The 24,778-nt window shown below is 32.3% G+C and overlaps 1 protein-coding gene across 1 annotated transcript in view; it reads left to right on the top strand.

Annotated features, from left to right (window-relative positions):
* WDR11 (WD repeat domain 11) overlaps positions 1 to 24,778 on the top strand; it is a 76,010-nt gene that overhangs the window by 40,407 nt on the left and 10,825 nt on the right. The window contains exons 17-22 of the mRNA XM_051981555.1: positions 5,575 to 5,681; positions 6,161 to 6,275; positions 6,707 to 6,878; positions 18,155 to 18,263; positions 22,759 to 22,821; positions 23,791 to 23,856. Of these exons, the coding sequence (XP_051837515.1) occupies positions 5,575 to 5,681; positions 6,161 to 6,275; positions 6,707 to 6,878; positions 18,155 to 18,263; positions 22,759 to 22,821; positions 23,791 to 23,856 (632 nt within the window). The remainder of the gene's footprint in view (positions 1 to 5,574; positions 5,682 to 6,160; positions 6,276 to 6,706; positions 6,879 to 18,154; positions 18,264 to 22,758; positions 22,822 to 23,790; positions 23,857 to 24,778) is intronic.

Raw genomic sequence — 24,778 nt, forward strand, 5'->3', positions numbered from 1 at the left:
CAAGTGCTATGCAAGGTGATGGGGACAGAAAAACAAAAATGAAATATTGTCCTCCTTTAAGGGGCTCTATTCTGTTGGAAGAATAGGTAAATGAAAAATATAATTGAGGTCATTTATTTCAAGGTGGGGCAAGGGAAGCACTAGTAGCTGTGAGATGAGAAGTCTTTTGTCTATGATGGCTTTGAATTGAACTTTGGAGGAATTTTAAGAGATATAAAGGTGAGGAGGGAATGAATTGTGTGATTATCAACAACATTTAAGTTTTCTTTCTCTGTCTAAAACATTGTTTTGGGGGGACAAAAAGAATAAAATGATCATAGTTGTCATTTAAGCTCTTAAAGCAATTAAAATGTATTATTATTTCTGATGATAATCAGTCAAGTACTTTTATGTTAAGATTTCAGTTTTTGTTTTTTTTTTAAACTCGTTTTTACTCCCTTTGGCATTGTTTTTTTTTTTTTTTTATGGCCTTGAAGGCACTTGCTTTGACTGGTTAGCTCCTGATAAATCAGGGGTTAACTCTTGTTTTTACTTATATTTTGCAAGCTAGTCTTTCAAAGTTTTCAAAAGAATTCAATAATTTTTTTTTTGTAAATTGAAGCAAAATGTGGTAATTTTTAAAGTATAGAAGAAAAATATGCATAAAATATACATATAAATGTTGCTGTTTAAAATATACTCTTAGAATGGATGTTTGTAGATTATTCAGTTTAATCCCATTTTTATGGTAGGGCAACTGAGGCCCAGATAGTGGAAGTGAATTGCTCACAGTCACCTGTAATGTCTGGGCTAGCTTTCTGGAGGATCTCGGACCAGCCCGAGTCCTTGATCTTAGTGGAAGAGTGAAGGAGGCAGGAGAGACACCACCAGGCTGGTCAAAGATGGAGCCTGGAATTTGGAGTCTGGAGCCTGGAGCCTGAAATCTTCTCTGTGTCTGTGGCTGAGAGAGACTCTTTCTGTGTCTGAGACTCCCTTAAATACCTCAATATGATTATATCACTACAGTACACTGAGCATGCGCAACCATTATATCACCATATTACATTAAGTATATATTTAGAGAACCATTATCTCACACTGAATAGGTGCTTAACTATAAGCACTCTACTGTCCTTGATTCAGGAATACCTTTTCAGAGTACCAGCCCTCTACATCTCATAGTCCCCCTCTATATCTCCTGCTTTCTTTTGTTTTAGAACACAGGTAATTACTCCATTTCAGACTTCTCAAGAAGGGAGGTGAAACCATTAAAGGGAAATGGGGAGTCAAACCAGATATTGTTAGCAGTTTTCCTCTGGGGTGAAATTGAAACAGCTATACATAAATCTACTTATGGATTACACTAGCACATAGTAATATAACTCAGGCTAGTAGTGATGTAGCAAACAACATGAATTAACATAGTGATATAATAACCAATGTGAATAGACAGGTCCATAAGTCCTAGAAGGAGAGTATATAAATAACAATCACACATATGCCTCCTTTAGCTGCCAGGAAATAGTCCCAAACCAATCTATTGTCCATTACTTCACATGTCAGGGAATCCAATGATTCCTACAAGTTTTGAAGTCCTGCAACAGTCGTATCATGTCTCAGAGAATCCAACGATCGCTGAGGGTTTTGAAGTCCTGCATCAGTTTCATTAATAATTTTCTATGTCCATGAATCAAATGCCATAACTGCCACGCTCTTTTCAGTGGTGGGCACAGTCAGCGACAGAACTACCCGATGTTTCTTGGGTCTTCCCCTTCATTTCAAGGGTCTGCTCTGTCTCTCTCAGATGGACAAAGTGAATATGGCTCATTGGCACCCATCTGATCCCTTCTCCACCCGTAGAGAGACAAGCAAACCCTCTCCCCCAAGCAGAATCCCTTCCATTCACCACTTTCTGGGTCTCTCCACATCACCTGGCAATTATCTAAAGATAGTGGAGCTGATTGCACTGGAAACTACCCTTCTGGTGGGTTATAAAACTTGTCTGCTGGAGCCAGTTAATCTTTATCAAAAAAATTAATAGTATAAAGAGCTAAATTTAAAAGTTCTCTAGGGTGCAGCTACATATATTTGACACATCCTGAGTCTAGAATCTGAAGTCTTGAGTCTTCTCTGTGTCTGTGGCTGAGAAACTCTTTCTGTGGCTGAGACTCCCTTAAATATCTCAGTAAGATTACATCACTACAGCACACTGAGCAGTGCCATTACATCACCATATCATAAAGTGTATAAAGAACCATTATCTCATACTGAGTAGATGCTTAACTATAAGCACTCTGCTGTCCTTGATTCAAATATACCTTTTCAGAGTCCAGGTCCTCCACAGTCACCCAATTTGATTGGCTTAGAGTTTAGACTGGACCAGAGTTCTTCCCAACTATACTAAATTTTTTTCCCCCCATTTAATGATACAATCCTTTTTTTTCCCTCTTAAATGTTCATCTACACATTCAAATTTAATCTGAGAAACCCCAGAAAAATGATTTGTCTTGACACTATTTTCTAGGTTAATTTTTCATGTTATAAGCCATTTAATTAAATTAAATTAATTAAATAAGCCATAATTTAATAGCCATGACAATATCAACTACATGGATTAATTTGGAACGAAAAAATTCTTGAATTTTCTATCTACATTAAAACAAAGATAGGGTAGCATAGTAGAAAGAACACTTATGTTATAATTATGTTATGTTATAATGGCTAAGTCATTTAACTTCTCTGGTCCTTAATTTCATAAGATATCAAATGAGGGGAGTAGCCTTAAAGCACTAGGGAAATGAGTCATTATTCTTGCTGTCCTATTCTTCCTTAAAGGTGTTAGAAGGACTGAGGAAATCATATGAGCAGCCATAATAATAACCACAAATTAACATTTATATAGCATCTGCCATATATAATGCACTGTGCTAAGTACTTTACAAATATAATCTCATTTGATCCTCTTAACAGTATTTTGGAGATCAGCGCTATTATTATCCCCATAGTATATATGAGGAAACTAAGGTAAATAAAAATTAAATGACTTGCCTGGGACCACCTAGTTAGGAAATGCCAGAACCCAGATTTGAACTCAGCTGTCAAAATTGTTAAATTACTTGCATAATTGAAGGAAAGAATAAAAGTCTTAAACAGCAGTGGGTAGAGGAATCACTTTAATCTTTGTTTGCCTTGTGTCAATCTCAGTAGCTAAATAGCTCTTAGTACTCTTAGTTTTTAACAGGAAGGGAATCCCTGACATACTATATTGATTTCCTTTCAGAATTGTAGCCATGCTTTTTATTTCTGTGCTACTTTATTTGGAAGCAGAATGTAAATGCAACTTAATGGAATTTAGTAATTTAGTTACTATTTGGAATTAAAGAGTTCTTTGAACCAATATGTAACAACAAGAAATTCAAATTTCTTTACATGTCATCCTTTCTTTTCCTGTAGAAATTCAGGTTGACTGAGATAACAAAACTTTGTTTATTTATATCTCTCTTTGTGTAGGCCAGAAGTCAAAGTGGTTTCAAAAATTCCTTTGTTCCCTGGTCTAACAGGCTGCCTTATTGCTCAGATAATAATAGCTTTATCAAAGAATGATTAGCTTTTTAGGGCCCAGCCTCTGATTAGAGCAGCTATTTAGAGGAAAATGGTTTGGAAGTAGAATAAACAAGGCAGGAAAAACTAGTTTTAATTGGTCATTTTTATTTCTCTGAGATCAAATGAAAATACTTTTCAGTGAGTAAAGATGTAGAATTTAGATAATGAATGTTTTAAATCTAATATAAAAGTATAAAATTTTAATGACCAGTTTTCAATATTTTTTCTTTTGACATTGTGTTCTTGGATTGAAACTTTTCTACACTTGATTTCAGTTCAGAGCTTCATACTAAAGCAAAGTAGACTAAAATAAGGGGAAATTTTGGTATATTTTGAATAACCCAGAGATGTACAAGTTTTATTTGAAGGTGGAATGGAATATGAGAATATAATAGTCCTAAAAAGTAACAAAACATGTACTTAATTTTTGAAATTTATATATTGCAAATGGATATTTGACAAAAAAAATCATTAATAATTATATTAGAGGACAGTTTCAGGGTTCCCTCCATCATTAGCACCAAGAAAATATTAAATGAAAAATACACATTTTAATATTCTAGTTTGGGAACTTATAAAAGATAATATTTGCTACTTTTAAACTTATTTTCTCTTTTTATTATTGAAAAGTCTATTTAAAAAAAATTCTTTGTTTTATTATATTAATATACCCAGGAAACAAAAACCAAGGCTATCTGGGTATCATAATTCACCAGGTTATTAAGAACTCCATTTAATAAAAATGGTATCACCTTTTAAATTGCTTGTTGAATCTTTTAACATTTTGTGTGTATGTGTGTGTGTGTGTGTGTGTGGTTGTGTGGTTGTGTGTGTATGTATGTATTTTTTTTTTTTCCTGAGGCTATTAGGATTAAGTGATTTGCCCAGGGTCATATAGCTAGGAAGTGTTAAGTGTCTGAGGCCAGATTTGAACTTGGGTCCTCCTGACTTCAAGACTGGTATGTGCCAGCTAGCTGCCCTCATTGTATATATTTTGAGGTAGCTTTTTTTGTGTGCTGGCTAAATGCTACTACTAGGTTTTCCTTTTCTCACAACTTGGGATCCTGTGTATATTGGCTAGTTAGTAAGTCAGTCAGCTTGGAAAACTACTTGTAACTGAAAACTTGGGAAGGCTTCTAAGCCTTGAAAGTGTTAATCAGAACCATGGATTTGCATAGGTTAAATAACTCACACAAATACATTTCTTCTCTCAAACATGTTTTAGTTCTTTCAAAAAAAAAAAAACCAACTTATTGAAACTGTTTCTTTGTTTAGTTTTAGTTTGGGGCTTTGTTGCTTACTCACCTGAGGCTCTTTTGAGAGTTGGCTGGAAAGATTTAATGACACAAGTTCTCTCCATTAGATTATCTTTGCAATGTATAAGCTAGCAGTTCCCTAGAAGATATGACACCACCAAATTTTATATATATTTTTGTCAATTAAATATCTTTTACATTCATAAAATCTTTTTTTAGTTTACCCTTAAGATGGATTTGATTTTCACTTTTTATTTTTGATGTAGATCATATTTCGTGGATAGTTTTGAGTTTATAGTGCTAAAGGTAACAGAGTATGAAGCGGTAAATTGTTTTATTTTTCCTTCACCCTATTTTAAGGAAGAGTCATTTCCTTCTTCAAGCTTAAAGCCCAGAAACTGATCTTTCTATTTATATAGATCTCTCTCTCTCTCTCTCTCTCTCTCTCTCTCTCTCTCTCTCTCTCTTCTCTCTCTTTTTTTTTTTTTTTGGGGGGGTTTACTAGGTTAATCTATGAGCTATGTAGATGTTTAATAGTTGAAGCTTTTCTTTGAGGAATTTGCTGGTTCTAGGTATATTTTCCATTACTGTATTTAAAAAAAATCTTTGTTTAAACTTTATTCAATTAAATTTTTTTCCCACCACATAATGGATCATCAAAGTTTTCAAAAATTTTCCTTGCGATTGTTCTACAAACATGATGTTTCTTTGTTGTTGTTTTTTTTTTCCCCCTCAGGGAAGCATGGGTAGTATTACATGCATTGCTTGGAAAGGTGATACATTAGTTCTTGGAGATGTGGATGGAAACCTAAATTTTTGGGATTTGAAAGCCAGAGTATCTAGGTATTTATAATTGTTAATTTTTTAGTGAATTCTTAGATACATGGAAAGTAATTTTTAAATTTGTATAATAAATGTAAACTATTTTTGTTTTGTGTTTTGAGATTTTTATTCTAGTTCAGAGGATTCATGGGTATATAGAAAGTAGCTTTTAGATTGTAACTTGAATTTTTTGTCCTAGAAGAATGAACATTAAGTTTGATGCTTTGTCACAACTCTGTGTCAACTGATGAAATGAATATGAGCTAATAATACCTTAACATTGTTCTTGGAAATGTCTTCGATCAGTAGTTTTATGAGGGAGTAGTGATATTCTTTAAACATAGGAATAGTCATCCCTTTAACTAAAGTGATGTTCTCCCTATTAGGGAAATAGAATCTATCACTGATCTGTTGATAATTCTATGATATTGTACTAATAATTTTTAAAAACACTTTTCAGAAATCTAATATACTCAGGTTAATTGTGCTTATTTTGTTAGAGGAATACCAACACACCGAAGTTGGGTGAGGAAGATCCGATTTGCTCCTGGTAAAGGAAACCAAAAATTAATAGCTATGTATAATGATGGAGCTGAAGTCTGGGATACTAAAGAAGTATGCATCTGTTTGTTATTTTCTCTTCCATACTTGTGTGTTGTTTTTATTTAGCAAAGCTAGAATGTAAATACAATAAGCTCTTTCCTTTTTACTAAATGATAAACACTAAAACATATATATTTATGATTATTTGATGAAAGCTGTATTTTGTCAGATTTATTATGTCAGATTTTTATTCTTTCAATTCTTAAAAAAATATTGATTTTATAGTTCCTTTTCACTCCAGATAAGACATTCTCTCTATTGTATAATTGCCATTTAATGGCTATTCTGACTAAGGAGGATAGAGTGCTAAAAGACAAGGTAATTTTAAGTTTGCCATGTATAATTTACCATAGCTACTGTTTTCAGTTGCTTTTCATAGAACAGTTGATTCAGTATGCACATCTTCATCATACTGAGGGTCACCATTACATTCATTTTTCAAGGTTCAAATGGTGAGTAGTTTAAGAAGTGGAAGAAATGTCACGTATCGAATATTGGATGTGGACTGGTGTACATCAGATAAAGTGATCTTAGCATCAGATGATGGATGTATTAGAGTCCTAGAGATGTCAATGAAATCCCCATGCTTTAGAATGGATGAGCAAGAATTAACAGGTATGTAGGAGCCAGTTACTGGTATGTAGGGCAAGTATGATTTAATGCCTTTTTCTTTTTGCCTTGGGCTACCATCTTTTAGGGAAAAGTTTATTTTTTAAGGTATAATGATTGATCTAGGCTGTTTTTAGGAGTGCTTAGTTCCAAGTGATGTATTGATGTCAATGCAAATTAATGTTTCTGTTTTTGAGTTGCAGTAAAATTTTAAACTGTGTAACCCAATAAATTCTATATAGCAACTCTTTTAGCTATCCCTTCCTTGAAGTGTCTCGTCCTCTTGCTATATAAAACAAGTCAGTTATCTAAATTTAGTGTTAATATTTGAACTAGATGATATCTAAAACTCTATGTAACTATGATTCTATGTTGATTGATATTTTAAATATTGGCCTTTATTTTCCTTTTTACTGAGAGTGATAAATATGCCACCAACAATTATACTATACGTCATAAATTTTAGATCCTGTTTGTTGACTTGTTGAATGAATAGCCAAAGCAAATATTTTCTGCAGATTTTGGTTATGTCTTACTTTTTGCAATTACTTTGCAATGTACTTGGTATTTATACAGTAACAACAATTCCACGGATTGTCATTGCTGTTCCTATATAAATTGTTCTTTTAGATTAGCTCACTTCCCTGTGTCAGCTCATACTATCTTTTCAGGTTTTTCCAAAATCATCCCCTTCATCATTTCTTACAGCACTGTAATATTCCATTACATACAAATAATTTGTTTTGCTATTAAACAACTCATGGGCACTCTTTCATTTACAGTTCTTTGCCAATATAAAGAGTTGTTATAAATCATGAGGCTTCTTTTCCTTTCAGATAGCTCTAATATTAATGTCATGGAGTTAATGGATATGCAAAGTTCAGTAATTTTTTAGTCTTGATTCCAAATTGCTTTCCTGAGTGGCTTGACTAGTTCATAACTCCATCAACAGGGCATCAATGTACCTGTCTTCACAAAATCCCTACAGCCTTTGGCTTTTAAATCAACTTTCTCATTCTTGTGGTTATAAGGGTGAACATCAGAGTGCTTTAATTTATATGTCTTTAATTATTATTGATTTGTAGCATTTTTTTTTCATATTGTTATTGCTAGCATAGATTTCCTCCTCTAAAAACTTCCCTTTCAATATCCTTTGACCATTTATCAATTGGGAAATGCATCTTATTCTTATGAATCTGAATTAATTCCTTATGTCTTGGAAATGAGACCTTTATTAAATAAACTTAATATAAAGGTTCTCTCCCCCTACTTCCATTTATCTGCTTATCTTCTAATTTCAGCTTCATTGGTATGGCTGAAAAACTTATAATTTTACATAATCAAAATTCTGATTCTGTCTGTCCTTTGAGATTAACTCTTTCTCTATTCATAGATATAATGACAGGTAATTCCTTCCTCCCTTAATTTGTTTTGGTTGTCATACTTCATGTATAAGTCATGTACCAATTTGAAGCTTTTCTTGGTGTAGAGAATGCCATGTATTTATCTAGTTTCTACCAGGCTGTCTTCTAGTTTTCCCAGCAGTTCTGAATTCCTACTCTAGTAGGAAACAACACTAGATTGCTCTTCTTGTTTGCTTAGTACTTGTTGTACTTTATTTAACTTAAACCTCTATTCTCAGCATTCAGTGATTATGATTATTGCTTTGTTGAATATTTTGAGATTTTTTTTAATTGCTATGCCCACTTCCTTGCCACTTCTTTCCATTATTCCTTTGAAATTCTTGACATTTTGTTCTTCCATATGAATTTGGTTTTTATTTTTTCTTTTCTAGCTCTATAATGTAATCTTTTGGTAGTTTGCTTGATATTTACTGCCTACAGTCAACTATTTATTCTCAAAATCTTTTTGAATTCTGTCTCCATCCCCTAATATCTAGCTGTTCTTCCCAGATTTATGTCATCTGTAAATTTTCTAAGTATTCTATCTACATGTTTTTCCAGCCATTTGTTAATAACTATGTTAAAAACCTTAACTAGCACAGTGCCAAAAACAGATTCTGGGACACTTCACTAGAATCTCTCTCCTTGGAGAATCTTTGAGTCATGTTGTTCAGGTGGTTGAGTCTCTGTAACTTGATTATCTTCTAGTCCACATCACATGAATTTTGTCCATAAAGCTGTCATGGAATACGCTAGCAGAATCCAGCTTTTTACTACTCTTCTAATGACAGTCAAAAAAAAAAAAATATGCTAGTTGGTATCACTTGTTCTTTAATCTGTGTGTTCATTACTTTTTTCTTTGAGGATGTTGATTAGCTACCCATTTGAGAATGGACTTTTGCTAAGAGTCATAATCAAATTCACGGCCTTATGTTTTGCAGAGACTACTCTTACTCATTTTGGAAATAGAAATGTTTTCCCATTTCCAGGCTTGTGTTATATATCCTGTTTACCCCCATCTTACCCTGGGATATCATTTGTCTGGACCTTGTGACCTGAATTTGTTGGATTTGGGGGCTTTCTTGTTATATTATTTTATCTTGCATGAAATTGATGTTCCCAAAGTATTTCAGAATACTTCTTCTGCCCAAGAGACTTCATTAATGCCCTGCTTTCTTCAGAACAAAGTGTTAATGTCTGTTTAATATATTCATCTCTTCACAGTCTGACCCTATTATATCTTTTCAGGCCAATTTCAAATTACTCTTCCTTACTCACTCTTTTAGACAAAATAGCCTACTTACTGTTATTCCTTGCATATTAAATCCCATATCCTCTCATCCCTTAACACCCAAGATTGTCTCCCAAGGCATGGAATTTGATTCCTTCTCCTCATCTTGTTCCAGGATTTAACTCAAGTGCCAGAAACCTTTTTTCTCTTAGTTGGTAATGCTCATACCTCTAAATGACTTTTTATTCATTTTGTATTTACTTCTATACATGTTCCTTCTGGATTAATTTAAGCTTCTTGATGGCAGGGACTTGTCTGGTACCTAATATTTGCCTACTAAATAATGTTGAATTCAATTTTCCTTTGAGTTTCATGGAAGAGGAAGAGGAAGAGGATGTTGGTGACAATGATAGAAACAGTAGTTACATTTGTAGAATACTTAGCTCACAACATTTTAAGCAATTAAATATGATACTTTAATGTCTTGAATGGAAAAATAAAATTAAAATCCAAACTGATAATTAGTTGCTAATTGTACCAGGGAAAAGGATATTTTAAAATCTAATCATAATATCTAAAAAGCCTATCTATACATCTTCCATTTCAAATTTGAATTGAAAAGCCTCTGAATCTAAAACAGTTTGTACTTAACTTATCAACTGACTATGAAATGGGAGTTCATCACATTAAGTCATATTTAATGCCTCATTTTAACATCTGACTTATTGCCAAGCTAGAGATTATATTTTTTTTCTTTTAAACTTTTCCTGATTTAAAAATGCATTTCCATCAAAGCAATTTTTGAAATTATTCACTTTTGCAACCCCAACTTCTTATTATTCTTCACTGCAAAAAGTTGGAGTGTATACAACACACACTGTATTTTAAATCCCATATAATATCCAGCAAATCATAAAAGATAAACAATAGCCCATTTAGTTTAAAATAATAAATATTTCCATATATTTAACCCAGAATGTTTCATTTATTCTTGGATAATAAGAGTCTTCATACCAATTTCTGTATTTTCACATCAAAAATGAATATACTTTGAGATGAATTATTGGGAATTTTATATTCACATCAGAGGCTCTGATGCATGCTCTTTTAAAAATTAAGTGCAGAATAATAAGGAACTAAAACAAAAGATAGTTTGAATTTATTAGAGTCCTGTCTTTCATTCTAGTTCGCAATATCTTCTTTGATCCTGATTTTCCCAAAGAGGACAGTAAAAGCCTGAGAAAAAAATTGTTTAATATCCTGATATTATATAGACATATTAGTTTAGAAATTTTCAGAATTCCTTAGGCTGTCACTGCTAGCTATGAAAAGTTGTAATTTTTAAATATGTAAAAGCTGTTTTTATAGTCTCTCCTTTTTTTATGCAATGGCTATAGACTATTAGGGAGAAAAGGGAGGACATGTTTACTATACAGTTGTCACAAATATGGACTTCACTTCAAGGAGTATTAAAACAACATTTTTCTCATTGACAGTGCTCATTTATTGGACTAAGGATTGATTAAATGAGGCTTGTAGTAACCACATTAACTTCCTTATTGGTAACTGCCTCTCTTTCTTACTTCAAGGTTACTTTCTCCTGACCTTTATATTTCTCAGTTGCTTCTGCTTCTAGCTGGTGAAATAGTTATTGTTCTCCTTGGCTTTAAACCTTCATCTTTTAGATTTCCAATAGCATTAACTTCATTTTAGAATCTTTAATGCCTTACAGAACATTAAAGGACTAGGAATGATTTAAACCCCTTTTTATTATTTTAATTCTGTTATTTTCTAACTTGGGAATGCTCTAATGGATGTGGGGGTGGGGTGCTGGAGGAATAGCTGTTGTCTTTATTTTTAGTTGCTTATCTCTATACTTGAAAAAGGAATTTTAGGTTTACTGTTTTTATTTTGGGGGAAGAGGAGTTAGTAGGGAAGGAAAATATCATTTTCATTTTGTCTCCCAGTAATATACATCAAATAATTTTACTTTGGAGAAGTAACAATTATTTTATTTGGAAAGAAAACATTTTCTACTTGTTTTTTTAAAAAAAAATAGTTAAATAATTAAAATGATTAAAAATAGTTAACAATATTATACTTCATAATATTAAAATCTTTAGAAACTTTATTTCCCCAGAATCACTTTATTTTGTTTTAACACATCACAAAATATAATCTCTCTATCCCTCCCTCCCTTTTTCCTTCTCTCTATCCTTTCTTCCCTTTTTCCCTCTCCCTCCCACTGTCTCTGTTTCTCTGTTTCTTCCTCTTTCTTATAACATAGCATCCATTGTTCATCCTTCTATTAAGATAATAGTATGTGGTGTATGTATGGTTTTCTTTGAGCAGTGTCAAGTGATCTTTTTCCTCAGGTAGAATGCCATCTCCCAGTTAAAAAACACTGCCTGATTTACTGTTATCCTCTACAGCCACCTCTTGTCTTTAACAACATATAATAATTTTTTCAAATATCAGTATTTCATTGCTAGTTATATTAGTTTTTAAGTTGGTGTTTTATCCTGAGTTCCTACTAGATACTTATTGGCATCATCCAAGATCAAAGGTTTTTTCTGAGATCTTAAAAATCAATGAATGTTATAAAAATGCACAGGATGGTGAGATCGCAGTGTTTGAAACAACAGATTTTTGAAAATCAATATAGAGTTTTAACTACTAGTTGTTTTCAGTCTGCCTAACTTCTAATAGTACCCTGAAAAAGAATTCTAACTATGTGTGAGAATAGTTTTCAAAAAATTTAGGTTATAATATCCATAAAGATACAACCAACATGTTGTATAACTTTAAATGCCTTAATAGTCTATATTGGTATCATGACAGAAAATCTACTATAAAAGAAAAAAATCTATGTAGAAATTGCAATTTTTAATTTAGAATGTTATTCAGTCAATAAAGAGATTTAAGTGTGGTTAAATATGCAGTAGGATGTAGCATGTCTAATCTAATACTTTGAGAGCTACCCCAAATACCAGTGCATGGGTTCCTAATTTTTTATACCACTTTACATTATAATTTTGCCAGTTATCTATTGAATCTTTCTTTGTGCCTTAGGCATTATTATCCTTAGGGATATTTCTTATTGGTTCAAGGAATTTAGTGGATTAATATGACATGAAACTCAGCTGCATTAGTGAAGAAAATGTCCAACTACACCGATCCAAAGACATCTAGAATATTTTGCCAATTTCTGGTGTTTTAGAACAGGCAAATACCTCAAATACCAAGTCCCATCCTGTCATTTTGCCATTTGAGGACACTGAGATTGCAAGAGATGTCTTTTAAGATCATAAGAGAGAAATCTTTCTTGAGCAAAGACTTGATAGCTATCTTTTTTTTAATATGTAAAAATGGACACACCATTGAATATCTCACATTTATTAGATCTTTAAGGTTAGCAAAGTAATTTATCTAGGTTGTCTTATTTGATTTCATTTGTTAATTTAATTAGCTGTTAACTGATAATATGCCTATAACGCCATATGGCATAAAGTTTTCTAATGTTCATAATCAATTCAGTACACTTTCATCAAACATATATAATTGTACTGGATGCTTATAATACAAAATCCTAAAAAGTTAATTTTTATTGAGAGAATGCAACATGTACCCCTTACCTGTACATATAAAAGTTGGAGGAGAGAAAGCACCCATACTGAAAGTGAGAAGGTGGTATGTGAGCTGAGACTTAGAATTCTGAGAAGCATTGAGGAAGAAGTAGTAGAAATGTGAGATGGAATGTTTAATTCAAAAAACAGGTAATGGGAGTAGTTCAGTTCACATTACATTAAAGTTAATGAAAGAGAATAATTTTTAAAAAGACCTAAGATGTATGTCACTTAAATGTTGCTTAATTGATGGTAGCAAGTACCTAAAAGCTTATTGTTTAACTACTTGGAGCCATCAGGAAAGACCTTTGTCTTATACCTTATCATATCTCAGGAACTTATATGTTTGTGTAGTCTTGGGTTAGACGCTCAAACTCTTTGAGCTTTGAGTTTCCCAATCTGTAAAATAACAATTTATAATACCTACCTGACAAAGTTGTCAGTTGGGATCCAATGGGATTGTGTTTGCCGTATATGTAAATGGCTTCAAAAAATTTAAATCACTAGTAAATGCCACTTGCTTCTTAGTACCTAATTCTTAACTTTTTGGAAGGAGTCCAAGAATGGTCCAAGGATAAGATGTTCTCCTATTATTCTTTTGTATTAATATTCTGCAGACCATTGCAAAGATGGATCAAATGATTGCTTTTTATAATTTTAAGAGTTGGAGTCTGTAGACTCAGTGAAAGCAGCTGTTGAGATCACCAAGTGAGAGAACTTAAGAGTGAAAAAGAAAGAGGACCCAAGACAGGAGATACCTATTTAGTTAGTGGACATGATATAGATGAAGATCCAACAAAGACATTTAAGAAGGAAGAGTCAGACCGGTGGACGTAGAAATGAGAAAGCAGTGTCACAAAAACCCCTGGAGAAGAGAGTATCCGAGAATAGAGTTAAGATGGTATAGAGAAGTCAAGAAAGATTACAATTGAGAAGTGATTATATTTGTCCACTAAGAAATCTTTAGTAACTTCAGAGAAAACAGTTTCAATTGAATGATGATGTTAGGAATCAGACTGCAGAGACATTTGAAGAGAGGAAGTAGGATACCAACTTTTCTTGGGGAATTTAGCTGAAAAGGGGAGGAGTGATATAGCTTAATAGAAAATATGGTAGAACTAATTATACTTTTTTTTTTTTTAAAGACTGGAAAAGACTTGGACGTTTCATAGGCAACGGAAAGAATGAGTAGTTAAGAGAGTGGGGATGATAAAAGGGATAGTCTGTTGGAGAAGATCTACAGAAGTCCATTCAATCAAGAGTTAGCTGTAAGGAGAAGGTCTACTTCTATATCAGAACTGCAGTCAATAAATTTGCAGTGAAATCTGTCAGCATCTAGCATGGACAGTTTGTTAAGGAGTTTGACCATGAAGAGAGGAGAAATAAAGGATAAGTTGGTGATAGGTCAAATAAGGACTTAAAAAAAAAGTGGGGCAAGAGCATATTTGTATGAACAGGGAAGAAACCAGTAGGTAGGAAGATGGTGAAGATAAGAGATAGTAGAGATGATAATAGGAACAATAAGTTGGAGAAGGTGGGAAGGGATAGATCACTTATAAGGGTTTCCTTTCATTTGAGCCTAGAGATAAGAAGGAAATAGAAGAAAATATCTGATTGATGTATTATGAGCAAGAGAGAAGAGAAAGCTCTCAACAGGCAGTTGGAGATTTAGAATTGGAAGTTAGAGGAGAGATATGAACCTGAATAAATAAATTTGAGTAATCTATAAAGACAATAGTTGAAAACCATGTAATAAGATAGGCTTATCAAAGGAGGATTTGTAAAGCGAAAAGAATGTAGCTGAGGACAGAGTTATGGGGGGAGTATTTCTCATTTAGATACTGAGAATAAATAAAATCATTTTTAAAAAATATAGCATGCACTTACTATGTGATAAGCATTGTTCTAAGGATTAGGAATGCATAGAAAGAATGAGATGGAAAAATAATTGAATGGAGGAAACATTATCATGGAAGTCAAGGGAGATATCTATCCATAAAGACTGAATTGAGACCATCTCATCCTCTTTCAAGTTCAATAACTGGATCACTGTCTTCCTCTCTTCTCTCTCTCCTGCTCTTATAACAGGGGACTTCAGCATTCATGTCAGTGATCTCTCAAAAATCTTAACTGTTCAATTCCTTAAGTCTCCTCAAGCCCCATAACCTACTCCTCTAAATCAGCCACAGACAAAAGATGTTTATACCCTGAATTTCACCACTTACCCTAACGTTTTTGTTTCCATAATCAAAAACTTCTTTATCATACTATCTATCATTCAACTTTTTCCTATTATTCCTCCTAAAATTATTCATTCTTATTGTGACCTCAAATTCCTATATTTCTTACTACTTCTCAGACTATCCCTCCTGATCTGACAGCTTTTTTGTCCCAGTTTCAAATATATAGTTAAAAATTCAACTTGACATTGTCCTTTCATCTTGACTGTCTTGAATGTTTGACCTAGTTCTGCTCATCTTGTGCTAAATCTCAACCTTTGGTTACTCTTACTTCCTCCTCAGGCACTGCTGTATGGAGCTGGAAGAGACCACACAACTGAGTTGACTGCCTGCAAAACATATTTACATTATCTCTATCTGGGCTTTCTCAGAAACAAGATACTCCTTTTACTTTTCCCTAATTGATTCTTTAAAAAATATATATATATATATTTTTTTAATTTACAAAACATATGCATGGGTAATTTTTTCAAACCCTTCTGTTCCAAATTTTCCCCTCTTACCCCCCACACTCTCCCCTAGATGGCAGGTAGTCTAATACATGTTAAATATGTTAAATTATATGTTAAATCCAATATATGTATGCATATTTATACAGTTATCTTGCTGCAAAAGAAAAATCAAATGTAAAAAGAAAAAAAAAACCTCAGAAGGAAAACAAAAATGAAAGCAAACAATAATAGAAAGAGTGAAAATGCTATATTGTGGTCCACATTCAGTTCCCATACTACTCTCTCTTGGTGTAGATAGCTCTCTTCACTGGAACTGGTTTAAATCAACTCATTGTTGAAGAGAGCCACATTCGTCAGAATTGATCGTTGTATAGTCTTGTTGTACAATGATCTCATGGTCCTGATCATTTCACTCAGCATCAGTTCATGTAAGTCTCTCCAGGCCTCTCTGAAATCATCCTGTTGGTTATTTCTTGCAAAATAATAATATTCCATAACATTCATATACCACAATTTACTCAGCCATTCTCCAATTGATGGGTATCCACTCAGTTTCCATTATACTAACCACTACAAAAAGGACTGCCACAAACATTTTTGCATATGTGGGTTCCTTTCCCTCTTTTAAGATCTCTTTGGGATATAATCCCAATAGAAACACTACTGGATCAAAGGGTATGCACAGTTTGATAACTTTTTGAGCATAGTTCCAAATCATTTTCCAGAATGGTTGGATTCTTTCACAATTTCACCAACAATGCATCAATGTCCCAGTTTTCCTGTATCCCCTCCAACATTCATCATTATTTTTTCCTGTCATGTTAGTCAATCTGACAGGTGTGTAGTGGTATCTCAGAGTTGTCTTAATTTGCATTTCTCTGATCAGTAGTGATTTGGAACAATTTCATATGAGTAGAAATAGTTTCAATTTCATCATCTGAAAATTGTCTATTCATATCCTTTGACCATTTATCAATTGGAGAATAGCTTGATTTCTTATAAATTAGAGTCAGTTCTCTATATATTTTGGAAATGAGGCTTTTATCAGAACTTTTAACTATAAAAATGTTTTCCTAGTTTATTGCTTCCCTTCTAATCTTGTTTGCATTAGTTTTGTTTGTACAAAAGCTTTTTAATTTAATATGATCAAAATTTTCTATTTTGTGATCATTAATGATCTCTAGTTCTTCTTTGGTCACAAATTCCTTCCTCCTCCACAAGTCTGAGAGGTAAACTATGCTATATTCCTCTAATTTATTTATAATCTCATTCTTTATGCCTAGATCATGAACCCATTTTAACCTTATCTTGGTTTACAGTATTAAGTGTGGGTCAGTGCCTAGTTTCTGACTTACTAGTTTCCAATTTTCCCAACAGTTTTTGTCAAACAGTGAATTTTTATCCCAAAAGCTGGGGTCTTTGGGTTTGTCAAACACTACATTGCTATAGTTATTGATTATTTTGTGCTGTGAACCTAACCTATTCCACTGATTAACTAGTCTATTTGTTAGCCAGTACTAAATGATTTTGATGACCACTGCTTTATAATATAGTTTTAGATCTGGTACAGCTAGGCCACTTTCATTTGATTTTTTTTTTTTTTTTCATTAGTTCCCTTGAAATTCTTGACCTTTTGTTCTTCCAGATGAATTTTGTTGTTATTTTTTTCTAGGTCAGTAAAATAGTTTCCTGGGAGTTTGATTGGTTTAGCACTAAATAAATAGATTTGTTTACGTAGTATTGTCATCTTTATTATATTTGCTCGAACTATCCAAGAGCATGGGTGTATGACCATGAATAAGTTACTTAACCTTTCAGTGTCACAGGCAAAGATTATAAGCCTTCATTATCTGAAATACTAGTAAAAGCTATTTCTACATATGGGGTTCACACAGGTATGGACAAAACAATAAATGTGTCACCAACACTGAAGAAAAGAGGTTTGACTACATACATTAAGAAAAGAGTTATTTAGCATGTTAATATACCTTCAGAAAAACTGTGTACAAGGTGCTATTAATAATAATTTAAATGGCCACTGCCATTTCCTCCTTAAGCTTTATACATTTTAACATTAAGAATTTGTATGTAATATATTGTATCTAGGATATACTGCAACATATTTAACATATATAGGACTGCTTGCCATCTAGGGGAGGGGGTGGAGGGAGGGAGGGGAAAAATCGGAACAGAAGCGAGTGCAAGGGATAATGTTGTAAAAAAATTACCCTGGCATGGGTTCTGTCAATAAAAAGTTATTATAAAAAAAAAAAAAAGAATTTGTATGTAATCTTTACATTTGGAAAAGAAAGCCTTTTGTTTTCTTTCAGAACCTGTGTGGTGTCCCTATCTCCTTGTTCCAAGGGCTGCCTTAGCCTTAAAAGCATTCTTGCTACACCAACCATGGAATGAACAGTATTCTTTGGATATTTCACATGTGTAAGGTTTTTATATTTTCATTTCTCTCCCCCCTTCCCAACTTTTATTCAGTCTCTGAAGGAAATAATAAAATTGGCCTACAAGAACTAAAGAGATTAAAGAAAATAAATTAGTGAAATATAAAATAGTCTGGTAGAAGTTTGGAGACAAGATTAAATGGGAATTTTGAGTACATGTATTGCTCTTAGATGTTTATAGCTTCATAATATTGGGTAGTCAGAGTGAGTAGGGCTAGTGAAGACTTTGTAGACTAAAGAAAAAAATGTTGGTCCACTTATTAAAATACCGAACAATATTGAATAAATATTAAACTATTTATTAAAGTATTAAAATTGGTTTTGAGATTAAGTATGCCTTTATTTAATACCTATAGTATTGGTAAATGATATGGAAGGTGCAAAGACATAAGTGAGTAAGTGCAAAGACATAACATAGAGGATAGTGGAGATTTTTCTGAGTGAATCTCTAAATAATTTATTGACATAAATTGCATAGTTGCTTATTATCCACAAAGATGTAATGAAAATGTATCTGGTCTGCATGAAATAGACAATTTCTTCTTTAAAATTACATAGCAAAAAATTATATTCTGAGTCCATTTTTTTCCATAAGGCAGGAAAAAAAAAAGGTTTATTTATGTTAAAAAACAGATGTTAAAATCGTTAGCTAAAATTTTTAGGGATAGAACCAAGATGGCCAAATAGAGCAATCACTCAGCTGGATTTTCCTAACATTCCTTTCCAAACATATTTATTTATTTATTTAGTTATCTATCTATCTACCTATCTATCTATTTATTTTCTGGTTATACATGTACATGCATTTTTTTAAAAAAACATATTTCCTTATAAATCATGTTGGGAGAGAAAAATCAGAACAAAAGGGAAAAACCATTAAGAGAAAAAAAACAGAAAGAAAAAATCTTTGCTATTACAAAAAAGAGCTGCAACAAACACTTTTGCACATATAGGTCCTTTTCTCTCTTTTATGATTTCTTTGGAATCCAGATTCAGTAGTAGCACTGCTAGATCAAAGGATATGCACAGTTTGATAGCCCTTTTGATATAATTCCAAATTTATCTCCAAAATGGTTGGTACCACTTTTCAAACTGTATTACAAAACAATAATCTTGAAATCTGGTACTGACTAAGAAATTTAGTAGTGGATCACTTGAATATATTAGGTACACAGTAGTAAATGACCATAGTAATCTAAGTGTTTATTAAATCCAAAGATCTAGGCTTTAGCATTTGACAAAAGTTGTGGGAAACAATGGAAAGCTGTTCGGAACAAAACTTAGCATAGTCTAACATCTTTTTTTTTTTTCTGTATTACTATTTTTTATCATAGTTTTTTATTTACAAATTATATGCATAGGTAATTTTACAGCATTGACAATCGCCAAACATTTTGTTCCAATTTTTCCCTTCTTTTCCCTTCATCCCCTCCCCCCGATGGCAGGTTGACCAATACATGTTAAGTATGTTAAAGCATGTATGTCCTAACAGTTATTTTGCTGTACAAAAAGAATCTGAGTTTGAAATAGTGTACTATTGGCCTGTGAAGGAAATCAAAAATGCAGGTGGACAAAAATAGAGGGATTGGGAATTCTTGTAATGGTTCATAGTCACGTAGACGAACATCTAATACTGCACAGCAAAATAAGCTCAAAATGTATTACCAGTTTAGATATAAGCATATTGGGGAGAATGGAAAAATTTACTGTGAAGATCAATAGAAAATGGAAGAGTTTATGACCAAATAAGAGAGAGAGGGGATCATGGAAAATAAAGGGGATTGATTGCATGAACAAAAAGATTGTGTAGAAAGAAAATCAATTTAGCCAAAATTAGAAGGAAAACAAGAAACTCCAGGAAGAATGTTTACAAAACAGTTTTCTGATAAATGCTTCATTTCTATAGGAAACTGAGCCAAATTTGTAAAAAATATTAGCCATTCTTCAATTAACAAGGGATCAAAGGATATCACAGGTAGTTTTCAGAAGAAGAAATAAGAGCTGTCAGTACATCAAAAAATGTTCCAAATAACTATTGACTATAGAATTTCAAATTAAAACAGCTTTAAGATACCACATCACATCTGTCCAGTTGGCTAACATCACACACACACACACACACACACACACAAATAAATACTGAAGGGAATATGGAAAAATTAAGACACTGATACACCATTGTTGGAGTTGTAATCTGGTACAGCTATTCTTTACAACAATTTGGGATTGTGGTCAAATGGCTATAAAACTGTATGTCCTTTGACCCATAAATACCACTACTAGTTCTATATCCCAAAGAAATCAAAGGGAAAAGAATCTACATGGACAAAAGTATTTATAGCAGCTTTTTTTTTTTTTTTGTAATGGCAAAGAATTGGAAGTTGGGGAAATGCCTATCAATTTGAGGAATAGCTAAAAAAAAAAAAAAACCTATTATATTTCATTGTAAGGGAATGCTGTTATACTGTAAGAAATGATGAACCAAGTGGATTTCAGAAAAACCTGCAAAGCCTTTTATACAAACTGATGCAAAGTGATCAGGAGTATATTGCACATAGTAATAGCAATATCATATACTGATCAACTGTGAATGACTTAGTTGTTCTCAACAATATAATGATCCAAGATAATGCCAAAGGACCCATGGTAAACACACACACACACACACACACACACACACACACACACACACACACCTTCTGTCTACCTCCACAGAGAAAACTGATGAGGCATATTGAAGCATATTTTTTTCACTTTCTTTTTCTTTTTGTATGTTTTCTTTTGCAACATGGCTCATATAGAAATATGTTTTGCATGATTTCACATAATCAGTATATTGTTTGTCTACTCAAAGCGGGGCAGAAGAGTAGGGTAAAGGACAAGAATTTGGAACTCAATTTTTAAAAAAATTAACGTAATTGGGAAATATTAGCAAAGAAAAAATATATTTTAATTAATAGCTTTTTATGTACAAGTTATATGCATGGGTAATTTTACAGCATTGACAATTGCCAAAACTTTTGTTCCAATTTTTCCCCTCCTTCCCCCATCTTCTATCCCCGATGGCAGGTTGACCAATACATGTTAAATATTTTAAAGTATAAATTAAATATAACATAAATATACATGTCCTAACAATTATTTTGTTGTACAAAAAGAATCGGACTTTGAAATAGTGTACAATTAGCCTGTGAAGGAAATCAAAAATGCAGGTGGACAAAAATAGAGGGATTGGAATTTTATGTAGTGGTTCATAGTCATCTCCCAGAGTTCTTTCGCTAGATGTAGCTCATTGCTGCTTTATTGGAACTGATTTGGTTCAACTCATTGCTGGAAATGGCCACGTCCATCAAAATTGATCATCATGTAGTATTGTTGTTGAAGTATATAATGATCTTCTGGTCCTGCTCATTTTACTCAGCATCAGTTCATGTAAGTCTCTCCAGGCCTTTCTGAAATCATCCTGCTGGTCATTTCTTATAGAACAATAATATTCCATAATATTCATATACCACAATTTATTCAGCCAATCTCCAATTGATGGGCATCCACTCAGTTTCCAGTTTCTGGCCATTACAAAGAGACCTGCCACAAACATTCATGCACATACAAGTCCCTTTTCCTTCTTTAAAATCTCTTTGGGATATAAGCCCAGTAGTAACACTGCTGGATCAAAGAGTATGCACAGGGTGATAACTTTTTGAGTATAGTTCCAAATTGCTCTCTAGAATGACTGGATGTATTCACAATTCCATCAACAATGTATTAGTGTCCCTGTAATAAAAATATTTTTAAAAAATTTAGGTAAGATTGAATAGTTTAATTTTTTTTCAAAACTGTACTCAGAATGTTCATTAGAGACTACAGTAACATTTCTAAAAATTAATTTTGAATTATAATCTGAACTCTTGATTTTAAAACAAGAATTCCCAAATTTCTTCTCTCTAATTTCAATAAATATTGTCTGTTACTGTCTGATTACTTTCCAGCTATAATGTCATTTTTCCCATTCTGTTAAATCTGTGTTACAAAAAAAATTATGTAGAATGAAATAAATAAATCACAGAATTGAAGAAGAGCAAATAATTATTCCATTCTTCAGATGGAGAAGAAAATAGAACCCAGAAAATAATAGGCCCTTGAATTTAACTTTCATTCCTGGAAAAAGTCTAACATGTCTTCATAGGGTTTGTTAGTGAACATTTAGAAAATTTAGAAACTCTCACAAAGAGTCATCATAAATCAAACTCCTTATTTCCTTTTGTTTCTACACTAGTAGGTCAATATAGAATCTTTTTTCATGAGACATGTGCCTTGTGTGAACTCAAGATTCCAATAAAAATCTTGCAGAAAATAGTTGTTAACATTTTCTTTAAATGAGCTTTTATATGAACTGATTGTATGTATGTATACTGTTATTAAGAATTAGATAACTGTAACCTGTAAGAAAATAAATTAACTTTAAGACTTTTCTTCAGTGATTATCCAGAAAATGAAGATGTTAAAAATCAGCTTCAAGAACAATTGAATTCGTTGTCTAAGTAAGCATTCTTTAAATATATATTGTTTGAATAATAAAACTATGAAAGAACAAAGCAGGGTAATTTTCCCCCTAAATTTTATGTTATAAAAACTAATTGTTCCTTGAGAATCAGCTCTTTTTTTTTTTTTTTTTTTAGGAAGCTTGCTTTCATATTTCTGCTGTAACAGAGAAATCTATATTAAGCAAGTTAATATTACATTATTAAAGTGATCTGATAGTATTAGCATAGAAATAGATTTATAGAAAATTGGTAAAGATAAAACCGAATTCACTTTATTATAGACATTATCTTACAGAATTGTGTCATTTAGTAAGCTAATCATACTCAGATTTATTGCATTTTATCATTCAAAATAACTTATTAATATTTGTATCTAGATATTAATATTTGAAATTAATATAGATTTTAAAAAATCTATGCCCTTATGTTTGACTTAGATTAATAAAGGCTAAAACTCTTATTTAGTTACATTAATATTATCTCTTCTCCAGATAACCCAGAAATTTTCAAAGTAAATACTGATGGTACTCTTCTCTGCATATTCTTTGCCTGAAAATTGTCAAAATCACAACTATGTCAGTAATTGTATCATTACTATAATTTGAATTATTTTTTTAAAAATCATGAATTTGAAATATTTCAAGAGTTAACCAATGTGAAGAGAATCTCATAGCACCATGAAGTAAATTATAGGGACTCCTATATATGTACCCTAATATGTTTATGTCAGATATAAGTTATTCAGTGGGCAAAGTGTGGAATTTATAAATATCTTTAAGTGTTTAAGCTTTGTTGACATTTTACAGTTAAGAAATAGTAATTTCTGTCTGTTTCTCAGGTACTGAATATTTTGCTTAGAATTTTTTAACTATAAAAATATATCTCTAATAGCTATCAGCAATTGTTATTTTTCTACTGTTTACCTCAAATTCTGTGTCTTATGTTGGTTTGGCTTCTTATTTGCAGTGACTTGAAGAGACTCTTACTTGATCCTGAATTTACAATTTTGCAGAGATGCCTACTTGTTGCCAGGTAATATTTGTATGCTTGATGGATTTTCTGTAAACTTCAGGCAAGACACAATAAATAAGTTGCTATTTGTTTTTGAGCTTTTTTAGGAGCCATAGTATCCAGAGTTTGGAAGGAACTTCAAGTATCACTTGATCCAGTGCCTTCATTTAGTTAAGACCTTAATCCTACTGTTAATTTAGAAAAGTTACACACGAATGCTATTTATTTTTATTTTATTAATTTCTGAATATCTACCCTCCTTTTACTACCCAAAGGGCTTAGCCCTTTTAATAAAGACTTAAAAAGAAAAATATAGTTAAATCAGGAACACTTTGAATATGTCTGACATCATTGATAGTATTCTATACCTATAGTCTCTGATCTCTGCAATGAAATAGGATAGATGAATTTTCTCACCCTTTTTCAGGAGCCAAGCTTGGTGGTTATTATTAGACAGCATTTACTTTAAGGTTTTTTTTTTTCTTTTGACATTATTTTCCTATTCTATTTCAGTCCATATCATATAGGAAACTTCTCTGAATTCTTCATATTCATCATTATTTATGGAGCAGTAATAGTCTATTATATTTTTGCATCATGGTTAATAATTCTCTAATCATTGACTGTCTATTTTCAGTTGAATACTATCACAAAAAGATATGCTCTGAATATTTTTGTGATTGTAGCACTTTTTCTTTCTGTTTATGATTTCCTTGGGGTGTGTGTTTAACAGTGGAATATCTTGAGTCAGTAGAAAGGGCTTTTTAATCACTTTCTTAGCATGATTGTAAATTGCTTTCCAGAATACTTGGGCCAGAATAGTTTCATACCTCTTATCAATTCTGTATTAGTGTGCTTGTCTGTATCAGCATATTCTTCCAATATTGAATTTTGTCAAGTGAAACAATTTCTGCTTCTCATAACAGAGGAGACAAATATATGT

Source organism: Antechinus flavipes, chromosome 2 (genome assembly GCF_016432865.1).
Source record: "Antechinus flavipes isolate AdamAnt ecotype Samford, QLD, Australia chromosome 2, AdamAnt_v2, whole genome shotgun sequence".
Taxonomy (NCBI): Eukaryota; Metazoa; Chordata; class Mammalia; order Dasyuromorphia; family Dasyuridae; genus Antechinus; species Antechinus flavipes.